Consider the following 23,733-nt stretch of genomic DNA (forward strand, 5'->3'; position numbering starts at 1 on the left):
TCTTTATCCTTTTCTTTTTTCATCACACGCGCGAACTTGCAAACCGAAACTAAAAAAGTTACAGTTTCTGGTCACAGTTCTAATCGTCACAGTTTGGAAAATCCCCTTTAGAAATAGAATATAAGTTCGTGTTTATGTTTATAATGACATTTCTTAATTACCTACTGCAATGTAAGTTTGGAAGCAATTAGACGAGTTTGAGTAACACAAATTTTATATTTTGTGTTAAATATATGAAAAAGCTTCTTTTCAATTAGCTTTTAATTTATAAATTATTATTTTTTATTTCATGTTTCATTGCAGTAATATATGCTGCTATGCATAAAGTCTGACAAGTGTTTATTCATTAATTTTAATACACTGGAACACTTTAAAATAAAAATATTTGGTTGTAGTCGCAACAATTTGTAATTTTCGTAGTTTGTTGAGATATTTCAATTTAATTTCTCTTAAGTTAAAGAAGCTTTATTTAATATATTTCATTTATTTGTAAAAGTGATGTGCTTTACTGAAGGAATATTTTACCCTTGTAGAAATAATGTTTCGAGCATTTTTCAAACATCACTACTAAAGTGCTTTATTCCCCCCTTATTTATATTGCCTCATTTTTCCCTTATTTATTATCACCGTTTTGCCATAGTTAAAATGTAGAATTCTCTTTTCCTTTTAAACATAAAGAAATATCTGATTAAAGTAAGACCATATCCATTTTATATAAGGATTTATTTAACAAAAATACTTTATTAGTTGTGCTGAATTTGAAGGTAAATTGCTATTATCTTAATAAAATGTGTTAAAATTTCCAACTATCTTTCTATATTTATTATGTATTAATTTTTTAAGAGACATCAATATACATTTGATGTTACAGTTTATTCTACTGCAATGAATACATCAGCTGTGCTAAAATTGATGTGAAAGAATCCTAGATTTATTCCTAATTCGTCAGCACAAATATATTTTTGTGTTGACTAACTGATTCAATCCAATAACTTTTATGTAAATCCAGCCATTTATGGTAGATTTTTTAAGACATCAGGTAGTGAAATATTGTTAACGATTGTAACTAAGCTTAAGTACTTTTGCTGACCTGGCCTCCAGCAATATTATGTTACTGTTTTGTTTGTAGCACTGATTTATCTTTAAAAAGCTAGAATAATATATTAAATCAAATTGTTTAAATTATTAATTAAATCCAGACAAAATTTTTTTATCTGATTGATGAAATATTTTGCTTTGAGAAGATTGTGAGTTAGTGTTTTTTAGAAAAAGGGAAAATAAAGAAATCTATGTTCCAACTGATTAAGAGGGCTTGGCCATATCTGGAGAGGTCCAGAAAACAATGCAGTACTTTTTTAAGTACTTTTGCTGACCTGGCCTCCAGCAATATTATGTTATTGTTTTGTTTGTGGCACTGATTTATCTTTAAAAAGCTAGAATAATATATTAAATCAAATTGTTTAAATTATTAATTAAATCCAGACTGAAACTTTTTATCTGATTGATGAAATATTTTGCTTAGAAAAGATTGTGATTTAGTGTTTTTTAGAGAAAGGGAAAATAAAGAAATCTATGTTCCAACTGATTAAGATGGCTTGGCCATATCTGGAGAGGTCCAGAAAACAATGCAGTACTTTTTTAGGTACTTTTGCTGACCTGGCCTCCAGCAATATTATGTTACTGTTTTGTTTGTGGCAACTGATTTATCTTTAAAAAGCTAGGATAATAATATATTAAATCAAATTGTTTAAATTATTAATTAAATCCAGATTGAAACTTTTTATCTGATTGATGAAATATTTTGCTTAGAAAAGATTGTGAGTTAGTGTTTTTTAGAGAAAGGGAAAATAAAGAAATCTATGTTCCAACTGATTAAGATGGCTTGGCCATATCTGGAGAGGTCCAGAAAACAATGCAGTACTTTTTGAAGTACTTTTGCTGACCTGGCCTCCAGCAATATTATGTTACTGTTTTGTTTGTGGCAACTGATTTATCTTTAAAAAGCTAGGATAATAATATATTAAATCAAATTGTTTAAATTATTAATTAAATCCAGACAGAAACTTTTTATCTGATTGATGAAATATTTTGCTTAGAAAAGATTGTGAGTTAGTGTTTTTTAGAGAAAGGGAAAATAAAGAAATCTATGTTCCAACTGATTAAGATGGCTTAGCCATGTCTGGAGAGGTCCAGAAAACAATGCAGTACTTTTTTAAGTACTTTTGCTGACCTGGCCTCCAGCAATATTATGTTACTGTTTTGTTTGTGGCAACTGATTTATTTTTAAAAAGCTAGGATAATAATATATTAAATCAAATTGTTTAAATTATTAATTAAATCCAGACTGAAACTTTTTATCTGATTGATGAAATATTTTGCTTAGAAAAGATTGTGAGTTAGTGTTTTTTAGAAAAAGGGAAAATAAAGAAATCTATGTTCCAACTGATTAAGATGGCTTGGCCATATCTGGAGAGGTCCAGAAAACAATGCAGTACGAATCGCCACCTTTAAAAATCCTTCTGGATCTCGGGCCAGAGGAAGACCTCCAACTAGATGGCTGGATGACACTACTAAAGGTCTCAAAGTAATAAAGATTAACAACTGGAAAAAAGTCGCCATGTATAGGAGGCGTTGGAGGCTACGCGTGGTTGAGGCAGCCAAGGCCTGTAAGGGGCTGTCGTGCTGAAGAAGATGTTCCAACTGATTTATATCCAGTTTGCTCTGAGTAACCAGTTTAATTTAATAACTTATTTTGTATTATTTGAGATGTTCATTATAGTGTTTTAGTGACATAAGCTTGTGAAATCTTTTTGACAAGTGCAACAAAGGTATTAACTTTGTTATATTTGACCTTCTCATTATGGCAAAACTGTTACTTGTTACTGTTTTGTTTAAGACTAGTTATTTATCTTTAGATAAATGACACATAATTACCCAGTGAATTCGATGATTTAAATCAAATGATATAATAAAATAGGCAATATATGATTTGTTCACGTCTATTTTTAATAAAAAATAATGAATTTAAATAATTTAATAAGGTATAAAAAACAATTAGTAAGATAAGTTGCCATGTTTTTAAGCTTACAGGACTTTGCTAAAGTCTGTTATTTTGGTCTGCCTATTATGCCAGTTGTAAGTAAAAATTTAAAAATATTTCGAATTAGTGAGAAAGAAAACAAAATCTAAGTTAAATAATAAGTACCCAAGTAAAACATGATATTAGATAACATCACAAAAAATAGTCACTCTTTTCACATATTAGATTATACATATATAATATTCACATATACAGTAGGGAATCGATTATCCGGAACGATCCAGACCATCACTATTCCGGATAACTGATTTTTCCGGTTTTCAGAATCGCTACAAAAAGCCCTTTTTTTTATTGTTAAACCCAACTAAAAAAAATATTTGGAAATAATCTTAAAAAGAAAAAAAAACGATGAAGTAATACAGTAATGATTATTTCTAAAATGATGGTATGGTAAAGATCTTTCATAAAAGAAAGAAAAATCCTAAAATCTTATGAGGAAAATTTTTTTTATTTTTAAAAATGGCGGGAAAATGTATAAAATTTCGTTCCAGTTTTTTGGTATTCCGGTTTTCTGATTTCCGGATAACGGGTTCCCTACTGTACTATGTTTTATCTAGAAATTAAATTTGCACAAACATGTAATTGTATATGCAAATGAGACAAACAAAAGCATAAATTTTTTAGATCTTTGAAAGCTTCTTTTCGTATTAATGTTTGAAATTTGATAACTATTAGTTACTATTTTGAGAATGCTGTTATTAAAAAAAAAGAACTATGTGTTATATGTAAATTCTTTAATGGGCTTTTTAAGAAAGAAAAAGCAGAACCAGAGCTCTCCTTTGGAATAAAAAAGGACAGAGTGCTTTGTCACGGAAAAGGGTACTCCCTTACCACCGTTAAAATTTATCAAAATTTGTAATATTATTGAATCTGATCCTCATTATAATTTGTAATATTATTGAATTTAATCCTCATTTTAATTTGTAATTTATTTAGTTTGATCCTCAATTTTTAAATTACCCTCTTATACTATTTTATGTGTGTATTTCACAAAGTAATTCTTTATAATTATCATTAAAACAAGAAAATTTGAAGTTTGAAAAATAATTAAAAGCAAGCTAAAAGGTAATCTCAGTGAATAAATTTTCATCAAAAATAAAAGAACACTAAAAAGGATTAATTAATTAACAACTTTACAGCTTTTTTTATATATTTTAAACTAAAAGTTTTGAGAAAATAATCATTTAAAGGTGCATATTTAAGTAAAAGGTGTTAATTAAAAAGAAAAAAAAATGGTAAAATTTAAAATCACTAAAAACTTCATTAATATAATAAGATATACCCCAAATAAGAGATGTGAATATCTCTGGGGCCAAAAACATCATGCAATTTTAACTATATAATTAGACATCAAAAGAAAAATCTTATTAAAGGAAAGAAATTAAAAATTTTAGTTAAATAACTATCAATAACTAATAAAAACGAAATGAATTTTTCATTAAAATAGATAGTAGTTTGGAAAACAACCTTTTCCTGAGAAAATAAAATAAAGAAAGTGGTGTTTTTATTGAATAGTGGCTTATTTTTACAAAAAGGGTAATAAGGGTGCATTTATAGAGATTAAAAGGGAATTGTCATGCCCCCACCCTCTAAAAATGCTTAGGGAGAACACTGGCAAAACATTGAGCAGATTTAGTCTTTGGTTTGTGGTATTGCGGATAAAAGATGCAAAAAACAAAATAAGTACAAAAAATATTAGAAAAATAACGAGAAAATGAAGCTTAGTGTGTAAGCATTAGAGACTTTACCAAAATTACAATAATTTTACACGAAAAACAATTTTTGTTTTGTATCACATAAAGAATTAAAATCCGTAATTTCTCAAAAAATATAAATTAACCAAATTTTAAATCTTTCAACTGTTTTCATTACACAGTTAGTACTACTAGTGCTAGTATTAGTAAGTACTACTGTAAAAAATTTTAAGCATTATTATGTAATAAAATTTTATCAATGCACATATCATACCTACAAACCCAGGGGTCTGTTTAGAAGAAATTTGGGTCCGTTAACGGACCCTTCACAAAATAATTTTTCATAACACAGTGTTTTCACTACAGCGCGAGAACGCGGGAATCTCGCATATTTTTTTCTTTTCTCGCATCAAAAAATGATTACCGCGAGAAATTCGCGCATTCTATAAATCAATTTCAAAATTCGCGAATTTCTCGCATTTTGGTAAAAGCTTCGAATTACGCCATTTAGAATAAAATCTGTTTCACTTTTCTTCCGGAATCTTTCATTATTTTCAACAACTGCCCCGTTATCTAGCTTCCCTATTTACCAGTATTGTTCAGAACCTTTTCGAACAACAGAACACAACCACGGAACCCCTTTCAGAACACATTTCTCTGCAACCACGTGTTTACAGTGGGTAAGGTTTCTTCATGTGAGACGTTCAAATTTTTTATGTGCTAATGTAAAATGGACAAATACCTTGTAAAGGCAAAATCCTCTATGATTCACCAAAAATATTCAATGCTTTAAAAAATAGAAGACGTTAAAAATGTATTATAATTAAAGAAATAATTTTTTTTCAAGAGTTTTTGTGTTTTTTTAGTTTATAGAAATCTCACTTAACTTTTTGAAATCTCACCCTGTTTTTAAGAAAGGGTGAGAAATTCTCACTAATTTTTTGTCTATGATGAAAACACTGTAACAACGGACCCTTCACAAAATATTTTAACTTAAAAACGTACCCTTTACAAAATAATTTATCTTTAATCGGACCCTTCACAAATTTGTTTATCTTCATTATTGTTTTGTTAATTGAATAAACTCTTCCTTTATTTGTTCGAAATGAATATTCTGCGTTCAGCTGTATAGGCTAAATACCAAATATTTGTATGTTGCATCGCTAATTTGGTAGCTGCAATTGCTGTTTATTTTTTAAAATTTAATTTTTTTAACTATAATTTTACAGTGTTAAGCATAATCTTTCATGTCTTTATAATTTAAAAACTCCTTGAAAAAGTTTTTTTGCAATAACGGACCTTTTTTGCACAAATTCACAAAAGCGGACCCTGGTTGAAAGAATGTGACTTAACGTTTATTTTATATTCACAAATTACGAGTAATTTTTTCACAATTTTACAAAAACGGACCTTTCACAAAATGTCTGGACAGATCCCTGAAACCGGTATCTTCTAAAATTCTTAAGATTTATTACAAATTTGCAAAATAAATTACTCAAACTTTTTTTATTATTTAATTATTTATTTTTTAAAGTTTTCAAATTCTTATGCAAGTCGTAATTAGGAATCAAAAAATTATGATCAACTTGACAACTATTTCATTACATAATTATTTTAAAACAACACAAATTCTAAATTAACTACCTACTTCCTGTTATGAAAACAATATTAAAAATATAGTCTTACCTTCATTGTTTAACATGCAAGACTTGCAATGATTTTCCATCATTTACAAAGCTTTGTTTACTTGCAAAACTATATTTGCAAGCAATATTGCTATCTTTACATTTTTTCTCTTAAAGATTTTATAAAATGATCAGGAACAGTGAACAGGGCTCAACGTAGCCTAATTAGGACCTGGGGCTAAAACTTCTTTGTGAGCCCTCCCTCTGCTTCTCTACTTCAGTAATGACGAATTGAACTTTATGGAGATATTTAAATTTTTCACCTCATTATACATTGTATAACAAGAAATTGACTTGAACCTAAAATAGCTATAAAGTACCGCCCTCCAATGGTCAGACGAAATACAGTACAGAACCCGTTATCCGGAAATCAGAAAACCGGAAAACCAAAAAAACTGGAACGAAATTCGATAAATTTTCTCGCCATTTTTAAAAAAATGTTTTTTTTTTCCTCATAGGATTTTACGATTTTTCTTTCCTTTTTTTAACGATGTTTACCTTACCATCATTTGGAAATAATCATTAGTGTATTACTTCAGCATTTTTTCTTATTTTTAAGATTATTTCCAAATTTTTTATTTTTTTTTAGTTGGGTTTAACAATAAAAAAACGGCTTTTTGTAGCGATTCAGAAAACCGGAAAAATCAGTAATCCGAAATAGCGATGGTCCCGACCGTTCCGGATAATCGGTTCCCTACTGTATTGTTCTGTTCATTTTTCTGATTTTCTGACAATGTCCATTTTGCCGAATCCAGATTTCTGATTGTTAATTTTGTCATCTAGCTGCAAAATTTTCTTATGACATTACTGACATTAGGTCACATTGCTGATATTAGGGGGGAATTCAGTTAAATTTTTGCAATTACGATGGCTCACTTAAGTCAATCAGAAGACTGTATTTTTGTAAACATATTGCATTTTGCTTTATGTAAAAATATGAACTTTTGATTGGCCAAATTTCTCCATCGTAATTGCGAACATTTAGCTTAATTCCGCACTAGAAAGTTGTGGATTTACGAAATATAGATTTTTGTGTTCATACACTGTACTGATATTTTGTTTTTAAAAAAAAGTTCATTAAAGAAGGAAACCCAAAATAAACTTTCTATTCGATTTAGGAGCCCCCTCTGATGGTTGGCCCGTGGCAACTGCCCCTATGCCCGTGCCTTTTATCACGCTGTGACAGTGAATGTTATGTGTTCTTACGTTAACTCACAGAGCAAAGACAAATTGCTCTGTCGGACACTAATCGCAGCAATTCTGCTCTGTAATGCAACAAAGGCACTTACATAAAATAAAAAGTTAACATAAATCCTCAAAATGTTGTTGTCAACGCAGAAGCAAGAACAAACTAAATGGCTTAAAAATTCAGTCTTCAGATTCTTTAAATTATAAAAGAGAAAAGAAAGTAAAAATTTTATATTGAAAGCACTAAATTTGAAATTATTAAACCTAAAATATAATTGGAATTAGTTTATTTAAAATTCCCGGCCAATTATTTATATCCTTATTATTTAGTATTTACAGCGTATGCACAACCTTCATTTTATCATTTAAAATATGAGTTATGTATCATATTAGAATTATAAATTTCTTTGAGAAAAAATCAGAAACATCATGCTATCTTTGCCATATAAAAATAGAGAACTGATATTTTAAATGTTAAAATGTTTAAATTGTTGTTTTTAACTTAATTAGTGATACTAATTAGTTGAAAAATTAGATACATGAAATTGCATTGGTGAAAAAAAATATTTTGTGGAATATTTTACTTTGTTTTCTTTCATGAATAAATCCTTATTAATAATATGATGTGCCAATCTAAAAGTATACATCAAAGTTTTAATGTTTGATTGAATATTATTTTATCTTATATGACATAGACTCCAATATTTGTAGGTAGAATTCAGAAGTCGAATGTTTTCAAGCAAAGCAGTGTTATGTTGCATCTATCTGAAGTTAAATAATATTGTTTTGATACCTGCATATATTTTGTAAAACATAAAAATTTTCTTTTTCCAAGTTTTTCCATGTCTGACCATATATTAATTATTTTTTGTTTTAATTTTTTTCCCCAAAATTTAAATGATCCAAATAAAAGAAGTTGTTGAATGTTGTAGAGTATAGTTCAAAAGTATGTACTGAAAAGGATAATTATACACTGTTAAATTATTGCATTTTAAAAGTTAACTAGTTTTTTTTCTATCTTTTTTCAATTATTACTTAAATGTTTTTTTTTTAATTTTTAGGATTCTTGTAATGATAAAAACAATTATAATTGGACAGAGTTCTCAGTTTTAAAATGGCGACACTTTTAAAACTATTGATAGTTTTTCCCAAAGTGGATGATGATTTAACTTTTGTGAGGTCTGAGGCTAAAAAATTTTTTGAAGGATATAATTCAGAAAAAAATTTAACATGCACTGTTGACATTGGCCGCCAAGCAAAAAACATTGATGTTGATCTTATATATAAAGCAGGTTTAACAGAGTTGGAAGTCATATTAGAATATAAGGAGAAACCTGACTTCCATTGTGGTGATCAGTTCAAAAACATTGTGAAAAACTGGTGTGACAGTGAAAAGAATGAGCTGTCCAACTTATGGTTGCGATTTGCAGATCGTTCTGTGCTTAAAAATAAGGGAAAGCAGGTCCATGGTGATGTAGATGTTAAAGAAATAGCTTTTGGTACAACTCCCAATACACAAACATTTATGCAACATTATCAGTTTGAAAATAAGAACATTGAAAAAGAGTTGAGTGGCTCTTTTTTTCATAATCAACGATACTTCATTATCTATTTGTGTCCATGCCATGAAAAAAGGTGTCAAAGTAAGTCTTTAACATATAAGTTCCGAATTGTGTATCATGCATTGATGCGTGTAATTATAAATGACGACCCAGACAGTGAGTCCCTACAATTGTATTTTGTTATGAAACATATTCCCTTAATTTATAAAGAAAAAAAGAACGATAAAGATGACAAGGAAGTTGATGAAATTAAAAGTGGCAACCGGCAACAGTTCTTAGCAAGTGATCAAGAATACCAGCAGAAAAAATGGGAACGATCATTGACTTTTGGTTGTTCTTGCAATAATTCCCTCTGTGAAATCGATAAGGTTGGAAGGTGTCCAGTTTTTAAAGTAGCCATTCCTAAAACCAGAGCTTTTGGTATAGTTGTGCGGCTTATCCAACGTTGTACTTCTAACACTTCTTTTTACTTTTCGTGTATTCAAAGAGTTAAATTACCACCTAGAGTTAAATTACTATCTGAATTTGATATCTTTCCTTTTGATCAACAGTTTTTTCAAGATGTGTCTGATAAAAATTTTGCTTCTGATATTAAATTTAACTGTCAGTATGCTTGGGAGGTTATGTTTGGAAGATCTTTGGAAGTTAAAGATCAAGTAATACTTAAATATATAACTCATGAAAGATCTGTAAAAGATCACTGGGAATCTATAAAGAAGGAAATACAAGAGACTGTTAAGCACAAAGATGCTCTTGTCAATACCCTGTATCACATCAGTGACATTATTACCAGGCAAGATGTTTTTGTGTTTGAAAAAGCTTTTAGAAAACTTTATGAACATTATCGACGAAATCCGTCAAAAATAGATTTACCTGATGGAATGTGTCTCGTGCGCCGTCTTATTATGATGCCCTCGCGTATAATATGCCTTCAACCAATGGAGCATTTTGACAATCGTGTTATCCGAGAATTTGGTTCAGAAAATATATTACGTGTTTCTATTCAAGATGATGATTTTTCAAAACTAACTTTTGCTGTTCAGTATCACACTCAAAAAGACAAGTTCATGGAACGATTCACAAGACGGCTGATTGAAGGTGTTAGAATTGGACCTAGACACTATAATGTTCTAGCTGCATCGAATAGTCAACTTAGAGAACATGGTTTGTATTTATTTGCTAAGGATTGCAATGGAAACACTGCTGAAAACATCAGAAAGTGGATGGGAAATTTTTCTCACATAGAAAATGTCGCAAAATATGTGGCTCGCTTAGGTCAATGTTTTTCTACTTCTGAAGAAGCTGTTCAAATAAAGTTAATGGATGAGGATGTAATAAGCATTCAAGACATAAAAAATGACAAATATACTTTTTCTGATGGAGTTGGTATGATTTCAACTAAACTGGCTAAAGAGGTAAGCTTTGCTTTCAATTTTGGTTACCTTTATTTTTTATTTTGTTCTTATGTTCCATGTTAAAACTTTCATTATTCAATCTTATTAAAATGCATATAAATTCTTTTAGTTTACTGGTTTTAGTTAAATTTCAGTAATAGGGTATGTAAACTTATTATATAGGTAAATATCTCCTTAGTAATGTTTAAATTTTTTTTTGCATGTAACTGTGTAGTATGTGATTGTAAGGTATGCATGTAACTGTGTAGTTTGCATGTAGCTGTGTAGAAAGCAATTAATCATTAATTGCTCATAATAAAGATTTTGAAATCCAGTTTTACATTTTGCTATTTCAATCTATTTTATAATGTTGCTGTTGCGCACATATTCTGTTTTTAAATTAAGGAAATTTTAAAAGCTGATACGAGATTGAAAATTAAATCCCTAGCATTGTGAATTAATTTCAATACATACCTATATTGCATTTTTCCTTAATACAGTGGTGCAAGCTGCGCTTAAAAACGTAAAGAGTGGTAATAAAACTACTCAATTTTATTTCTTTTCGAGTTAAATAACACATTCTTAACAACCTAAGCTTATTTATGATAGTTAGGTATGTATTTCTAGCTTTATATCTTGACGTCTGTATTTTTAAAATTAGACTGTTTATTTAAAATTTTAGTTATCACAAACAAAATAGTCACCAATTTTTGTATTTTTTGGCGCAGCTTGCACTCCTGTTAATATAAACAACTATATAAGATTTAGTTTATTTATAAACACCTATGTAATATCTTTTTCTCCCTTTTAACATTTTTAAAATTGTTTTACAACAATGTCTCTTTCTTGCTCATCCTTTTAAGATTCGGAAAGCATTTCGTGATAAAGATCCACTAAATATTTTGGATGAACCTATTTACAACCCATCTGCTTATCAAATACGATTCAAGGGATGCAAAGGAATGGTTACTGAAAATCCAAATTTGGAAGGACGTAAACTTGCAACACGTCCAAGTATGGAAAAGTTCTTTTGTGAAAGTTCAAATATGCTGGAAATTGTGAAGATAAGTGCTCCAAGTATGCATTTTATTTGTTGTTTTAAATTATCTTATGCTCTGATACACATATTTTAGTGTTGTACCAGATTTTAAAAATGTATACCAAATATGGTATATGTTTTAATATACATGCCTGAGCTACCACATTCTTATGTAAAACAATTCTTCAGCTACAATTTGTGTGCTGATTAGGACCACTTGTGAGGCTAAGTTACTATGTTTTTTTTTTAAATAGGAAGAAAAAATGAGTTTTAAAATAAATCGATAGTCAGGTTCCCCGTGGCAGAAACGTAGCGACTTTGTCGCAGAACGTTACCGAGTTCTTGCAGAAAGATTTTTCTAAAGTAAAAAGTTTTTTTTTTTTTTTTCGCTGATTTATTTGAAAGATTTTATCTTTTCTTCAAAATTATATTCAAAAGATGACTTTCTAGTACATTGGAGTGAGGAAAATTTGCATTTTCTATTCTCATTTGAGAACAATGAAAAATAAAGATTAATGAAGTAAAAAATTTGGTTTTCTTTACTGCTGAAAAGTTCGCCGTAATTTTTTTAATGCAGTTATTACAATTGGTTCCCACATAGTTTTGAAATCCGATATATTTAATATATTATTTATTACAACTACTGAATCTCGAAATGAAAACACACATTTAGTATTTAGTTACCCTTTTTTGAAGAGTCTAATTTACTGCTACAGATTTCAAGATTTTTTATTATTTTTTTTAATGAAATGATGATTTACAATATCCAAAAAAGGAAGTAATTAGTGTGTTTTCCTCCTACAAAATGCGAGAATATAATCCATAATATTATAATTAAAAAAATATTACATACTTAATTAAAAAAATTATTTTATTTAATCCGAAAAGTTTCTTTTTTTCTTCTTGAAGTTGATGCTTTTGTTACTTTAAATTAGTATCATGTATATTTGTTATTTTTAAAAGTATCTCACAGTTAGATAGTAGTATTAAAGTGGTATATTGCAGAGAGCCCAAAAAAATTCTGCCACATGGGTCAGGTTTGGTTTGATCATGCAGTGATGTAATTCAAAAAGAAAATTATAACAGTGACATTTTCAATGGGACATAGGTATTTAATAATAAATTGCCAAACCACCTAATGGAATAAAAGACTAATTTCCATTTAATTGATAATTTTCCTACTAAATAAATTTTTATTGAGGTCATTTGTATTTGAAACATACTTACACATACTTAGTTGAATTATTTTTCAGATTTTAAATATAATTTATTAATGTATATGGTTTAAGATAATTAAAGAAACATTTTTATTTTGACTCAACTTGCTTTTTCATAAGCAGTGATTAAAAAAAATAATTTTGTGGGTGTCCAGAAGCAAGTGTTGACAAAACAAACCTTCTTTTAAAAAATATGAAATAAAATAAAAGACTATTTAAAAAGTGCATACAAATTAACAAAATTATATAAAATAATTGTTCTGAACTAAGTTCCATTTTGAGTTCACTTGCTTTTATTTACTAAAGTGACAATGAAATAACAAATTTTATCACTTAACCCTCACACTATTCCTTCTTCATAGTGCAAATGTTAACAAAGTTTTTTTTTTTTTAATTTAAAAATAAGTAAATGATTATGAAATAATTGAAATATATCAAAATTCTCTTATAATATGATCCAAAATGAAGATGTTAATTCAAACGTTATTAAAAAAAATTCTTAATGTGTTCAAAATGATGATTAGTAAACTTTTCTTTGACAAATTAAAAGCTGTCCAGACTTGCATACAATTAGGTTCTACACACAAATTAAAAGCAAAATTTTACTGAAGATTCAATCTAAAATGTTTTAGTAAAAAGGACTAGAACATGACCTAAAAACATAGTTGCACACCATCTTCACAGGGCTAAAGAAAATAGAAGGGCTAGTTCACTCCTTTGAAGAAACACTCGCCGCGGCAAGCCTCCGATTTATGCCTCTGATGTCACGGTGGCGCATAGCTTGCGTTCTTTTACTTCAAGAATGAAGCATTCAGTCTAACTAGCTTTAACTAATATTGGAGCATTTCTTTTTGTGACATATTCCAAGACATTCTTTGTTTTCTATAATGATTTTTCTCAGTTTTGTGAAATGAATTACAAAAATTTAAAATTATTTATGAAATGCCAGTTTCAGTGTTTTCACTACAGCGCGAGAATCTCGCATATTTTTTTCTTTTCTCGCATTAAAAAATGATTACCGCGAGAAATTCGTGCATTCTGTAAATCGATTTCAAAATTCGCGAATTTCTTGCATTTTGGAAAAAGCTTCGAATTACGCCATTTAGAAAAAAATCCGTTTCACTTTTCTTCCTAGATCTTTCATTATTTTCATCATCTGCCCCATTATCTAGCTTCCCTATTTACCAGTATTGTTTAGAACCTTTTCGAACAACAGAACACAACCACGGAACCCCTTTCAGAGCACATTTCTCTACAATCACGTGTTCACCGTAGGTAAGGTTTCTTAATGTAAGATGTTCAAATTTTTTATGCACTTATGTAAGATGGACAAATACCTTGTAAAGGCAAAATCTTCTATGATGATGCACCAAAAATATTCAATGCTTTAAAAAATAGAAGACGTTAAAAATTTATTATAATTAAAGAAATAATTTTTTTAAAGAGTTTTTGTGTTTTTTTAGTTTTTAGAAATCTTACTTAACTTTTTGAAATCTCACCCTGTTTTTCAGAAAGGGTGAGAAATTCTTACCCATTTTTTTTCTATGATGAAAACACTGAGTTTGTGCGATTGCAACTTACAAAAATTCTGATCAAAACACAAAAGGATAAAATGTAATTTTCCATGTGTTCCTTTAAAGTAAATGAACAACTATATAAATAATGGCTTCAACACTGCAAACGAAATGAGCCAGTTAATATTAAATATGAACGAATATACAGTAAGCATTTCTTAAAACAAGATTATGAAGATGATATAAGAAATCGTTTGCTTGGATTGCCAATTAGAATGATTTTAAAATTGCTCTAACTCAACAGGGGTCTATCCAGGCCGAATTTACTACCATTTAGCGATACCTTCACAAATTCAACTTTAGGAAAAACAGTAGTTTCACAAAATACTTTTTCTTAAAATTTTATTTTTGCATCCCTTAAAAAACTATAAATCCATATTTTTAACATATTTTTGTTTTGATTTTTTAATATAATTTTTAATTTTTCACAAATTATGTCTAAATTTTCACAAAATAGGTTACCTCTCAGAAAAAACTAGACGGACCCCTACTCTATCAAGTGCTCTCTTATCTAAGCTAGGACTAATTGTTCCATCAGCAGCATCGATGGAAGTGTGTCAGGAATTTCAGAACACTTTTCAAAGTGTGCATGGAACATCATCAAAGAATTTATAAGTGAATTAGAGGGACAATATCCCGCAGTGAATAAAACAGCAATGCGCCTAATTTGCATTTCAGAACTTTTATCGGAATTAGTCGTCTAAATTAAAACCGCCCAGCTACTTCAAAAAAAAAAGGCAGACTAAAAAATTCAAAAATGAATAAATTAAGTCAAAGAAAATAAAAACTTGAATTAAAAGTCTAGATAATTAATAGTAAATATTCTCCTAGTTTTTAATGTAGTTATTCTAAATATTTATTATTTTTTTTAGTTATAATATAATTATTTTTTTAATATAATTATATTCTTTTAAATTTAAATATCTATAACCAATTGTAAAATTTCTAATATTTTTATGAACCTAAATTATTATTTTGTTAGAATAATTAGCGTTTAAGGTTGTTGTTTCCTAATGATTAAGTATAAACAAATTGCCATTAACAGCATATTTTAAAATGAAGACTCTAAATTTAACCTAACTTTACAAGTTATTGTTATCGAACAATATGTATCTAAAAAAGTGTCGATATATGCATTAATTTTTTTTTAATGATGAAAGTTAAAACTGAAAATTTTAAAACAAGGTATTTATAGCATCATTTGCGACAACTAGTAAAATATTTTTAATAGTTTAAAATGATATTTAATTTAATATTTTGGCCAATAAAATTTTTTAAAACTTTTTTTTTGAAAGGAAATAATATGTTAATTGCATAAAGTTTGGAAGCTAAGATCAAGAAAAAGTCGAAGTTATTTTTACAGAGAGAATGATACAAAGTTTTCATAATATCTTTGATTGTGATCTCCGAGATCTGTGTGCAGCGGGACGTCATGAGGAAGGAAATCGTAGCTTCAGCTCTAAGAGCGGAATGAACTAGCCCTTCTATTCTCTTTAGCCCTGCCATCTTCATGGTGACCACTAAATACGGTAACACTAAAAAAAAAAAAAGGAATTAATTTTAATCGTTTGTTAAAACAATTTCTAACTAGTATTTGTTGGCGCTTTCTATTGGTGCAGGCGATTTTTATTTAAAGCAAAACATATAAAATACATTTAAAGTTGGAATCATAAAGGTTGATGGTTAAACAGCTTTTCGATCACTGATTTTCTGCAGGTAGAATCTGTGATATCCATCCTTTGTGAGATGGTTTCGTTTTCGGTTCGTCTTTTAGAAATTTTCAGAATGATGAAGAGGACTTATCATGTATACATATTTATTTTAGATTTTGGATCATCGATGCTCAAAATTACAAATATACATATGCTAAACCAAATAAAAGCAAAGTTCAACTTTTATATCTGGAGTCCCATTGCTCCCTTCTTCACCTATACTCTATCGCATAAAGTCCATACTGAAAATCTTTTCTCACAAAAGAGTTCTTTGCTTCTCACTCTTTCCTCCCCCATGATAGGGGAACTACTCTTCCCCTGTCCTTGACCCTCTGGTCAGGGGTCATTCAGATGCAGGGAGTGGAATCAGAATCTTGAAGCAATTGAAGTATCTTGGGTTTAATAGAACATGTATATATAGAACTATAAATCGATTATTGAATACTAATAGCTGTAAAGATCGACCTTGGTCTGGTCGTTCACTCTCAGTTCATACAAAAAAGCACATTAAAACAATTTGTGAAAAGATATGAAGAAATCCACAGTGCTCTGCTATTGAAATTGCTGCAGAAGAGAACGTGAGTCGAAAAACTATGAAGTTATATTGATTGAAGAATTTCACCCTTTTCACAAATGGAATGGAATTTCTTGAATGGGACAAATTGCCTCGTAAAATGATTTGTGCGGCTATCGGTCAATTCCATAAAATATAATCTTTATTAAGCGATAAAGATGGTGGTTGATTTGAATAAAATATTTCTAAGGTAAACTTCCACTTATAGTGTTCATCATATTTATCATTTTTTAATTAAACCCTTAACGATCGGTTAATTTTCAAGAAAACGGTCATAAAAGTGCCATTTTTTTATACAAGTATTTGATTTGTGCTGACATTTAGTTTAAAATAAACTAACTATCTACAATTACTTTAAAAGTATCCTGGTACAGCCATCTGGTGTGTAAAATGAGAAATAAAATGTTTTCTGGGCAAAAGAAATGAATTAATTTTATTCTTATTGGTGTGCTACTACTGAACACCCCAGCCCAGGAATATCATTGGAACGAGAAATAGAGGGCGAAACCTCACCCCGTCATTTTCACTGGAGGGAGAAGGAAGGGGTTAATATCTGTACAACAAAATGATTCGATATTTGTAATTGTAGTATTGTGAGACACCCTGTACTATAAGCTCATGTAATAAGTACAGTTAGTTGTGGAAGAAGCCCAGCAACTAAGTACAGTAGGCTGTAGAGAAAGCACATTAGCTACTTTAGGCACGTACTAAAAGAACATTTTACTGTTGAAAAAGAAGTATAAACTGTTTATTGGCTAGCATTTCAACATAATTCTATAACTCCTCAGACATAATTCAGCACATCGCCTGTTGTGTTACTATCAACTTGCAGAAAGCATCAAAAGTGATTCAAAGAGGGGCTGAAGTATTCAGGTTCAATAATCTTGGCGATTCATCTGTTCACATCTGCTTATCTCAGTGCATAACACTGCACCAATTATTAAAGTGAGGAGGGAAGGGTGTGATAGATACAGATACCCAGCTGTATGTATCCTGCTATCTAATTTACATAACATTGATTCCAACAACTTAATTTTTAAAATTCGCTATAAAAGCACTTGAAAATAAAAATATATATATTAATTACTTACTTGAGACATACATTGTGACAGCAATGCTCCCTGACAAATCACTGTGCAACTACCAAAAGAGGTGTAAACAAAAACCTCCAAAGTAAACAAAACTATGAATTTTGATCAGCAACTTCAGTTGATCAAAGCTTTTGAATTTATTCATCAATGGAACCTTAACACCCCTCTGGCCTATATAAATTTTAAAATCATGTTTTTTTAAATTATTATTATTTACAATTAGGATAATTTCTTAGGGAGATATTTTTTAAGTACAATTTACAGATTTATATATATTTTAAAAATCATTTTAACAATGTATAATTTTTAAACTATTTTTACTAGACTATAACAGCTTAATAATCCTGCCACAATAATAAAATTGCATATTTCAAGAAATATTTACTTCGAAAATATGTTAGAAAAATGTCAATAAAATTGTTTCAAAAATCTTTTCCTCTCATTATTAGGAGCTCTTTTCCTGAACCGACCTTTAATTTCACTTCTGGAGCAGCTTGGAATTTCAGCTAATGTTTTTCTAAAGCTTCAGAAAAAAATGGTCATGGACTTGACCGATTCTCTCATTTACGAGAGAAAAGGTCGTATGTTACTAGCTAACAGAACAGGTCTAGATTTTCCTTATAAGAAGCTGTTAAATTCTGGCATCTGTCTTACGAAAGAACCTTTTTTTCGCCGCCTTTTACTTTCTGTATATACAGTTGCTATTGGTGAGTATTGCGTTCAGACACAAAGTTATTTTTATTTAAAACTTATGCAATGTAAAACATTTATGTAGGGCTTAGTGACATATCATATTGCAAAATAGCGATTTGATGCATGCTTCGACACTCAGGCATGTAGTGTTTTTTTTTCTGTCCAAAGCATTATGACTTTGATTTAGGCAAAATTGATTTGATTTCAGCAAAATTTTGCTGATCATGAGGACTAACCTAAAATTGCTTAATTTTCTTTCAAAAATAGCAAAGATAATTTTATTTCTCTGATTTTATCGCTGGTAAAACGCCATTATCTTAGTCACTGGCAGGCCTATGACGTTCTTACTCTGTTCTATTACATATACAGGGTGATTCTAAAAAGATGGGCAAAATTTTAGGAAGTGATAGTACACACCCAAGCAAACAATTTTCATCAAAGCATGCATAGTTGAAAACAAAACGCAAAGATGCAGTCGCATTTGGAAAGTTGTTTGATGCAAACGTGAAAGCTCCATTCCTGTTGCGAGTTACTGCGCTGCGTTACTTGTCGCCAAGCTTTTGGCGGTTGCAGGGAAAGTTCGTGATATTTCTGGTGTGTTTGCCTGTACTTCGCCGTTGCACTGCGTGCAGGGCTGATGCCGGCCACTGTTTTGAACACTTATTGTAATCACATGCCATTAAATTTGCTTTTATAACTTAACTTCATCGTTCTTTGTGTGTTTTTGTCTCATATAAAAACATAAACATTGACGCCCTCTAGCGGTTTTGCATTTTGTTTTCGACCATGCATTCTTCGATAAAAATTGTTTTGCTTGGGTGAGTACTATCACTTCCTAAAATTTTGCCCATCTTTTTAGAATCACCCTGTATATATTGGTGTATACATATATGTATATTATAATATTACATATATATATCCTTGATGAAAATCATTCACTAATTACAAATTTTATGTGGATCAGGAGCAGTCAAGAATCACTAAACTTCACCCCTTCAAAATTTCTATTTCCCTTTTATTAATTAAATTTTAATCAAAATAAAATTTAGGATTTTTAATCATAAGATTTTTATTTGTGAGACCATCCACTAACTGCATATTTTTTAAAAAAAATTCATTGTACTTAAAATTATTTTTTTTCTTATTACTTTTAAAATTTTCAGTGCTCTATAGTTTATTTTAGCAAGACAACTCAATATTTACAGGCAAGATTTTAAAAAAAGTCTGAAGTGAGGGGTTTTTCACTATTTTAACATTTTGCAAATGCATAAAAAATGTTATTCAGATTTGTCATTCAAAAAAGCTTTAGTTAATTTCTTAATCATTTGATTAAAAAAAATTGAAATAAGAAATTAAATAATCTCAGATTTGTTAAATATCATGAATGTAAGGAGCATATAATAATTTACTTGTGACAGAAATGATTAGCTCTAATATTCATTGTTTTTACATTTCAAAATTATTGACAATTTTTCTTGTTTTTTTCATTAGAGAAATGTAATAGGAAGCAAATTAGAGCTTTTAATGAAAATTTAATAGGAGCCCTTAACTTATTTACATTTGTAGTATGAATTTATTAAGGTTTTCTTAATCCTTTACATATATCATTGTAAATTCAGTAAGATCAATAATATTAATCTTGTTAATGTTTTTCTTGATTATAGTTTTATAACTAACTTTTAATTAAATATAAAAAACCACTCGATAACTTTTTTAAATTATGAAAATAGAATGAGTGACTCAAGACTTTCAAGTGATAAAAGCTAACAAATTTTATGAAGAATGATTAAAAATTTTTTTTTTAATTCATCATGTCTGCAAATTAACCTTAAAAAAATTAGTCAAAAATGACTTTTTCACCTTTTCTTAATATAGGACTAAATTTAGAATATAATTCTAAATATAACTGGCAAATAAATAAATAAAAAATTGAAACAGAATATCTTGTACCGCACTCTGGAAAACTACACAAGAAATTTGCTAAGAATTTAAATTAAATAAATCAATAATAAAACTTATTAAGCATTTTTTTTAAGGAATTATAATTATTATCAAAATTTTTACTGACATAAGATTTTGATAGTGTCTGTACGTTTTATTGTCTTAATGTTTTGTAACAAATTAAATTGGTGTGATGTAGTGCCAATGACGTTTAAAGTATTTTTTGAGTCCAACGAATTTTGATCAGTAATGATGAATCAGGATGTGTTATAATTCTAATTTTCCTGAATTTTATTTTGGAAACCTGTTTTTTAATTATACAACTAGTTTGATATCCCTTTATTTTAATTCCCTTACTTTGCTTTTAATTATTTTAAAAAATTAAGTCAGATTTCATAATGCAAAACTATTCCGTATTAGAACTAGAAATATTGAAGACTTATATTATTAATCTGTCAATCTTTAAAAATGCAATTTTCATTTTAATTGGTCAAGAAAACATCTTTTAATACATACACTAAGAATCTTCACTAGTGTAATCTGTACTATGGCACTCATAGCTGTCTTTTTTGTGTAGCTGTGATTTTACTCTGATTAATAAATCGGATTTTGCAACTTTTAATATTCATTAACTTTTCCAAAACTGTTGTAAATTGGTTCCGTAATTTTAATTTTACTTTTTTCTGCCTCTCATAGTTGAATATTGCCTTATGTTTTTTGCTCATCTGGGTAGGTACTGCCCTGACCTCAGTTCTAAGTACGACTTTGACTTAACTATGACTTCATGTTTCTGTTGTAAGTTCATGATGAAATTTTAATTCCAGTCTTAGCTGCCTTTCAAAGTGAAATGCCATCTTATGTTGCATTGTAATTATCACTCTCCTGGGTGGGTACTATCTTTCACTTATTCTGTAAAAAGCAATTTTGACTCACACTGTATGTATATGCATGTGTGTATACATATGTATATAATGTCAGTCAGGCCACGCAAGTCAAAAATGCTATGCAGTTTTAGCAACTACTTAACGAAATTGTTGTGCTTAACTAATTTCTGTTAGCGGAAATCTTTCAAACATAACCTGATAATCTCTTAAGTTATATACTAAAAGGGAAATATTATTTTTTATAACTCATTATAAAAAATAAGCAGAGTAATTTTTCTGGTTCTCATGTTTGCTTAAGGAAAAAACTTAAAATATTAATTCTAGTATTCTTTAATCGAAATTTAGAACTAAAATTCCAGTTGTGAATTTTAATGCGAATTTTATTACACCTTTATAGTGAAACCTGAATATTTGATAATATGTAGTGAAATATGTGAGTAGATCAGAATAAATACTTTTTGATAATTCTTAGAATCAGCTTTATTTTAAATTTATTGTTTGTTCCCTAACTCCCTTATACTGACAGTGTAAAAAGAAGAGACTACCTTTGTTTAGAAATTTGTTAATTGCATACTATTACCTGGGTCCAAATTATCTGTTCAACTTATGTAATAACCCCTAACATAAAAGCTGATGCAACTCACATCTCCTGTCTTGACTGTCTATTTGCATCACCCATAATTGTGTAAGCATAATGAATGCACATTAAAGTGCTAAACTGTGCATGCACTAATGTAAAGGTGGTGCAAATAGCTACTACCTAATAGTAATAAGTTCTCTTGCTTGTATATGTCTTAGCTGTGAGTGTTTTTTAGGAGTAAAAAAATTTATGTTTTTAATTTTTTTTATATAATTGACAAATTTTCTGTAACTTATAATTCTTTAGAACTGAATTAATTGCTTCTATTTAAATACCTTGCAGAGATATTGTTAGGGCAGTTTATGATATTCTGGGTGACATCAAAATTAAAAATCCTTTTATTTGGCGATTAATTTTGTATTTGCTATTGATCCCTTTAATTGGGAAAAAATAATTAAACCATTTTTTAACCTAGTTTGCAGTGTAATACAATAAAACTAACTTTGCTAAAAGTGTAATTTTGCAAAAAAATTTGTGATGAGTTATTTTTAATTTCAAAGATAAATAAAATTGATCAATATATAAAATAGTTAAATAAACTTTAGAAGTTTTTAGTTTAACTTAATATGGTGAAATAGTGATTTTTAGTATTCTATATTTGTTCCATTTATAATTTAATTTAATTTAAAGTTACAAATTTGCCAGTACTTTTTTCTGTTGCTTAAAAATCATTCTATTTTATTACTTAATTAAATTAACTAAATTTTAACTAGTTATTACTTTTGTTTGATTAAGTTTTTATTACTTTATCATAATAAATAAGTTAACTAACATTAATTAACTTAAAGTTTGTTAATTAAATAATTATTATTAACTTAAGTTTTAATCTGTTAAATTCATTATTAATGAAGATAGTTTATTCAAAAAAATTGATATTAGAAGGCTACTTAAAGTTGATAATTACATAAGTATTTATATTTACATAAGTATTTTAAAAGTATAAGTATTACATAGTATTTTAAAAGTAGAATAATGATTAAGCTTTCTTCTTCTGTAAAAATAATTATTTTTATTATTTATTTACTTTTTTTTTTAGATCAACTGCGTTCAAAAGCTAGAATTTTTATTCCACCTAAGTTTGGGAGAAATATGTTGGGAGTTATTGATGAAACTGGTACTCTAAATTATGGTGAAGTATTTGTACAATATTCTGAGGAAATTGGTAATCAAACCTCACCTACTCATGTGCTGACTGGTAAATAGGACTTAATTCTCAAAATTACCATTACAAATATTTTATATAAAGCTAAATCTTTTATCTTAATCTCATTATCACTTCAATATAAAACAAAAAATCTAATACCAATTAATACATTGATTGTCAGAAATTTTAAGCTGTAGACCTATCTGATTAATTATTATTTTTTCTAAGAAATATAAACAGCAATTACATTGTTTGTGTAAATCAGTTGTAGTTTTAAATTTTTGAAATTTTATTAAAATTGATTAATCCACTAACTGAAATTAAGGAATTAAAATTAGTCATCTTTTTAAGAAAATAATTTTAACTTAAATTATTTTTTGTTCTGGATTTATACAAAGTTTTATAAGAATGTATTGTTAAATATAAAATTTTAAATGAAATAATAATTATAAAAAAATAACAAAATCTATTGTGTACTTTAATGTTTATATATATTTAATAAGTGCTTTTTTTTCTCTTGTAACTACCATGGATGCTGAAGCACTTAGAAATCACATAAAATTAAATTGGGAAATATGCAGTTAGCGAGAAAGTGATTAAA

At 28.6% G+C, this 23,733-nt stretch overlaps 1 protein-coding gene across 2 annotated transcripts in view; it reads left to right on the forward strand.

Annotated features, from left to right (window-relative positions):
* Positions 1 to 43: 43 nt before the first annotated feature.
* Positions 44 to 23,733, forward strand: part of LOC107439500 (uncharacterized) — a 32,939-nt gene continuing 9,249 nt past the window's right edge. Inside the window, exons 1-5 of one of the 2 annotated variants that reach the window (XM_043054335.2) lie at positions 44 to 201; positions 8,729 to 10,644; positions 11,487 to 11,700; positions 18,280 to 18,537; positions 23,025 to 23,183. In XM_043054335.2, coding sequence (XP_042910269.1) covers positions 8,782 to 10,644; positions 11,487 to 11,700; positions 18,280 to 18,537; positions 23,025 to 23,183 — 2,494 coding nt within the window. In that variant the 5' untranslated portion in view covers positions 44 to 201; positions 8,729 to 8,781. The remainder of the gene's footprint in view (positions 202 to 8,728; positions 10,645 to 11,486; positions 11,701 to 18,279; positions 18,538 to 23,024; positions 23,184 to 23,733) is intronic. The other variant, XM_043054336.2, reaches the window with a different exon arrangement.

The sequence above is a fragment of the Parasteatoda tepidariorum genome, chromosome 6 (assembly GCF_043381705.1).
Source record: "Parasteatoda tepidariorum isolate YZ-2023 chromosome 6, CAS_Ptep_4.0, whole genome shotgun sequence".
NCBI lineage: Eukaryota > Metazoa > Arthropoda > Arachnida > Araneae > Theridiidae > Parasteatoda > Parasteatoda tepidariorum.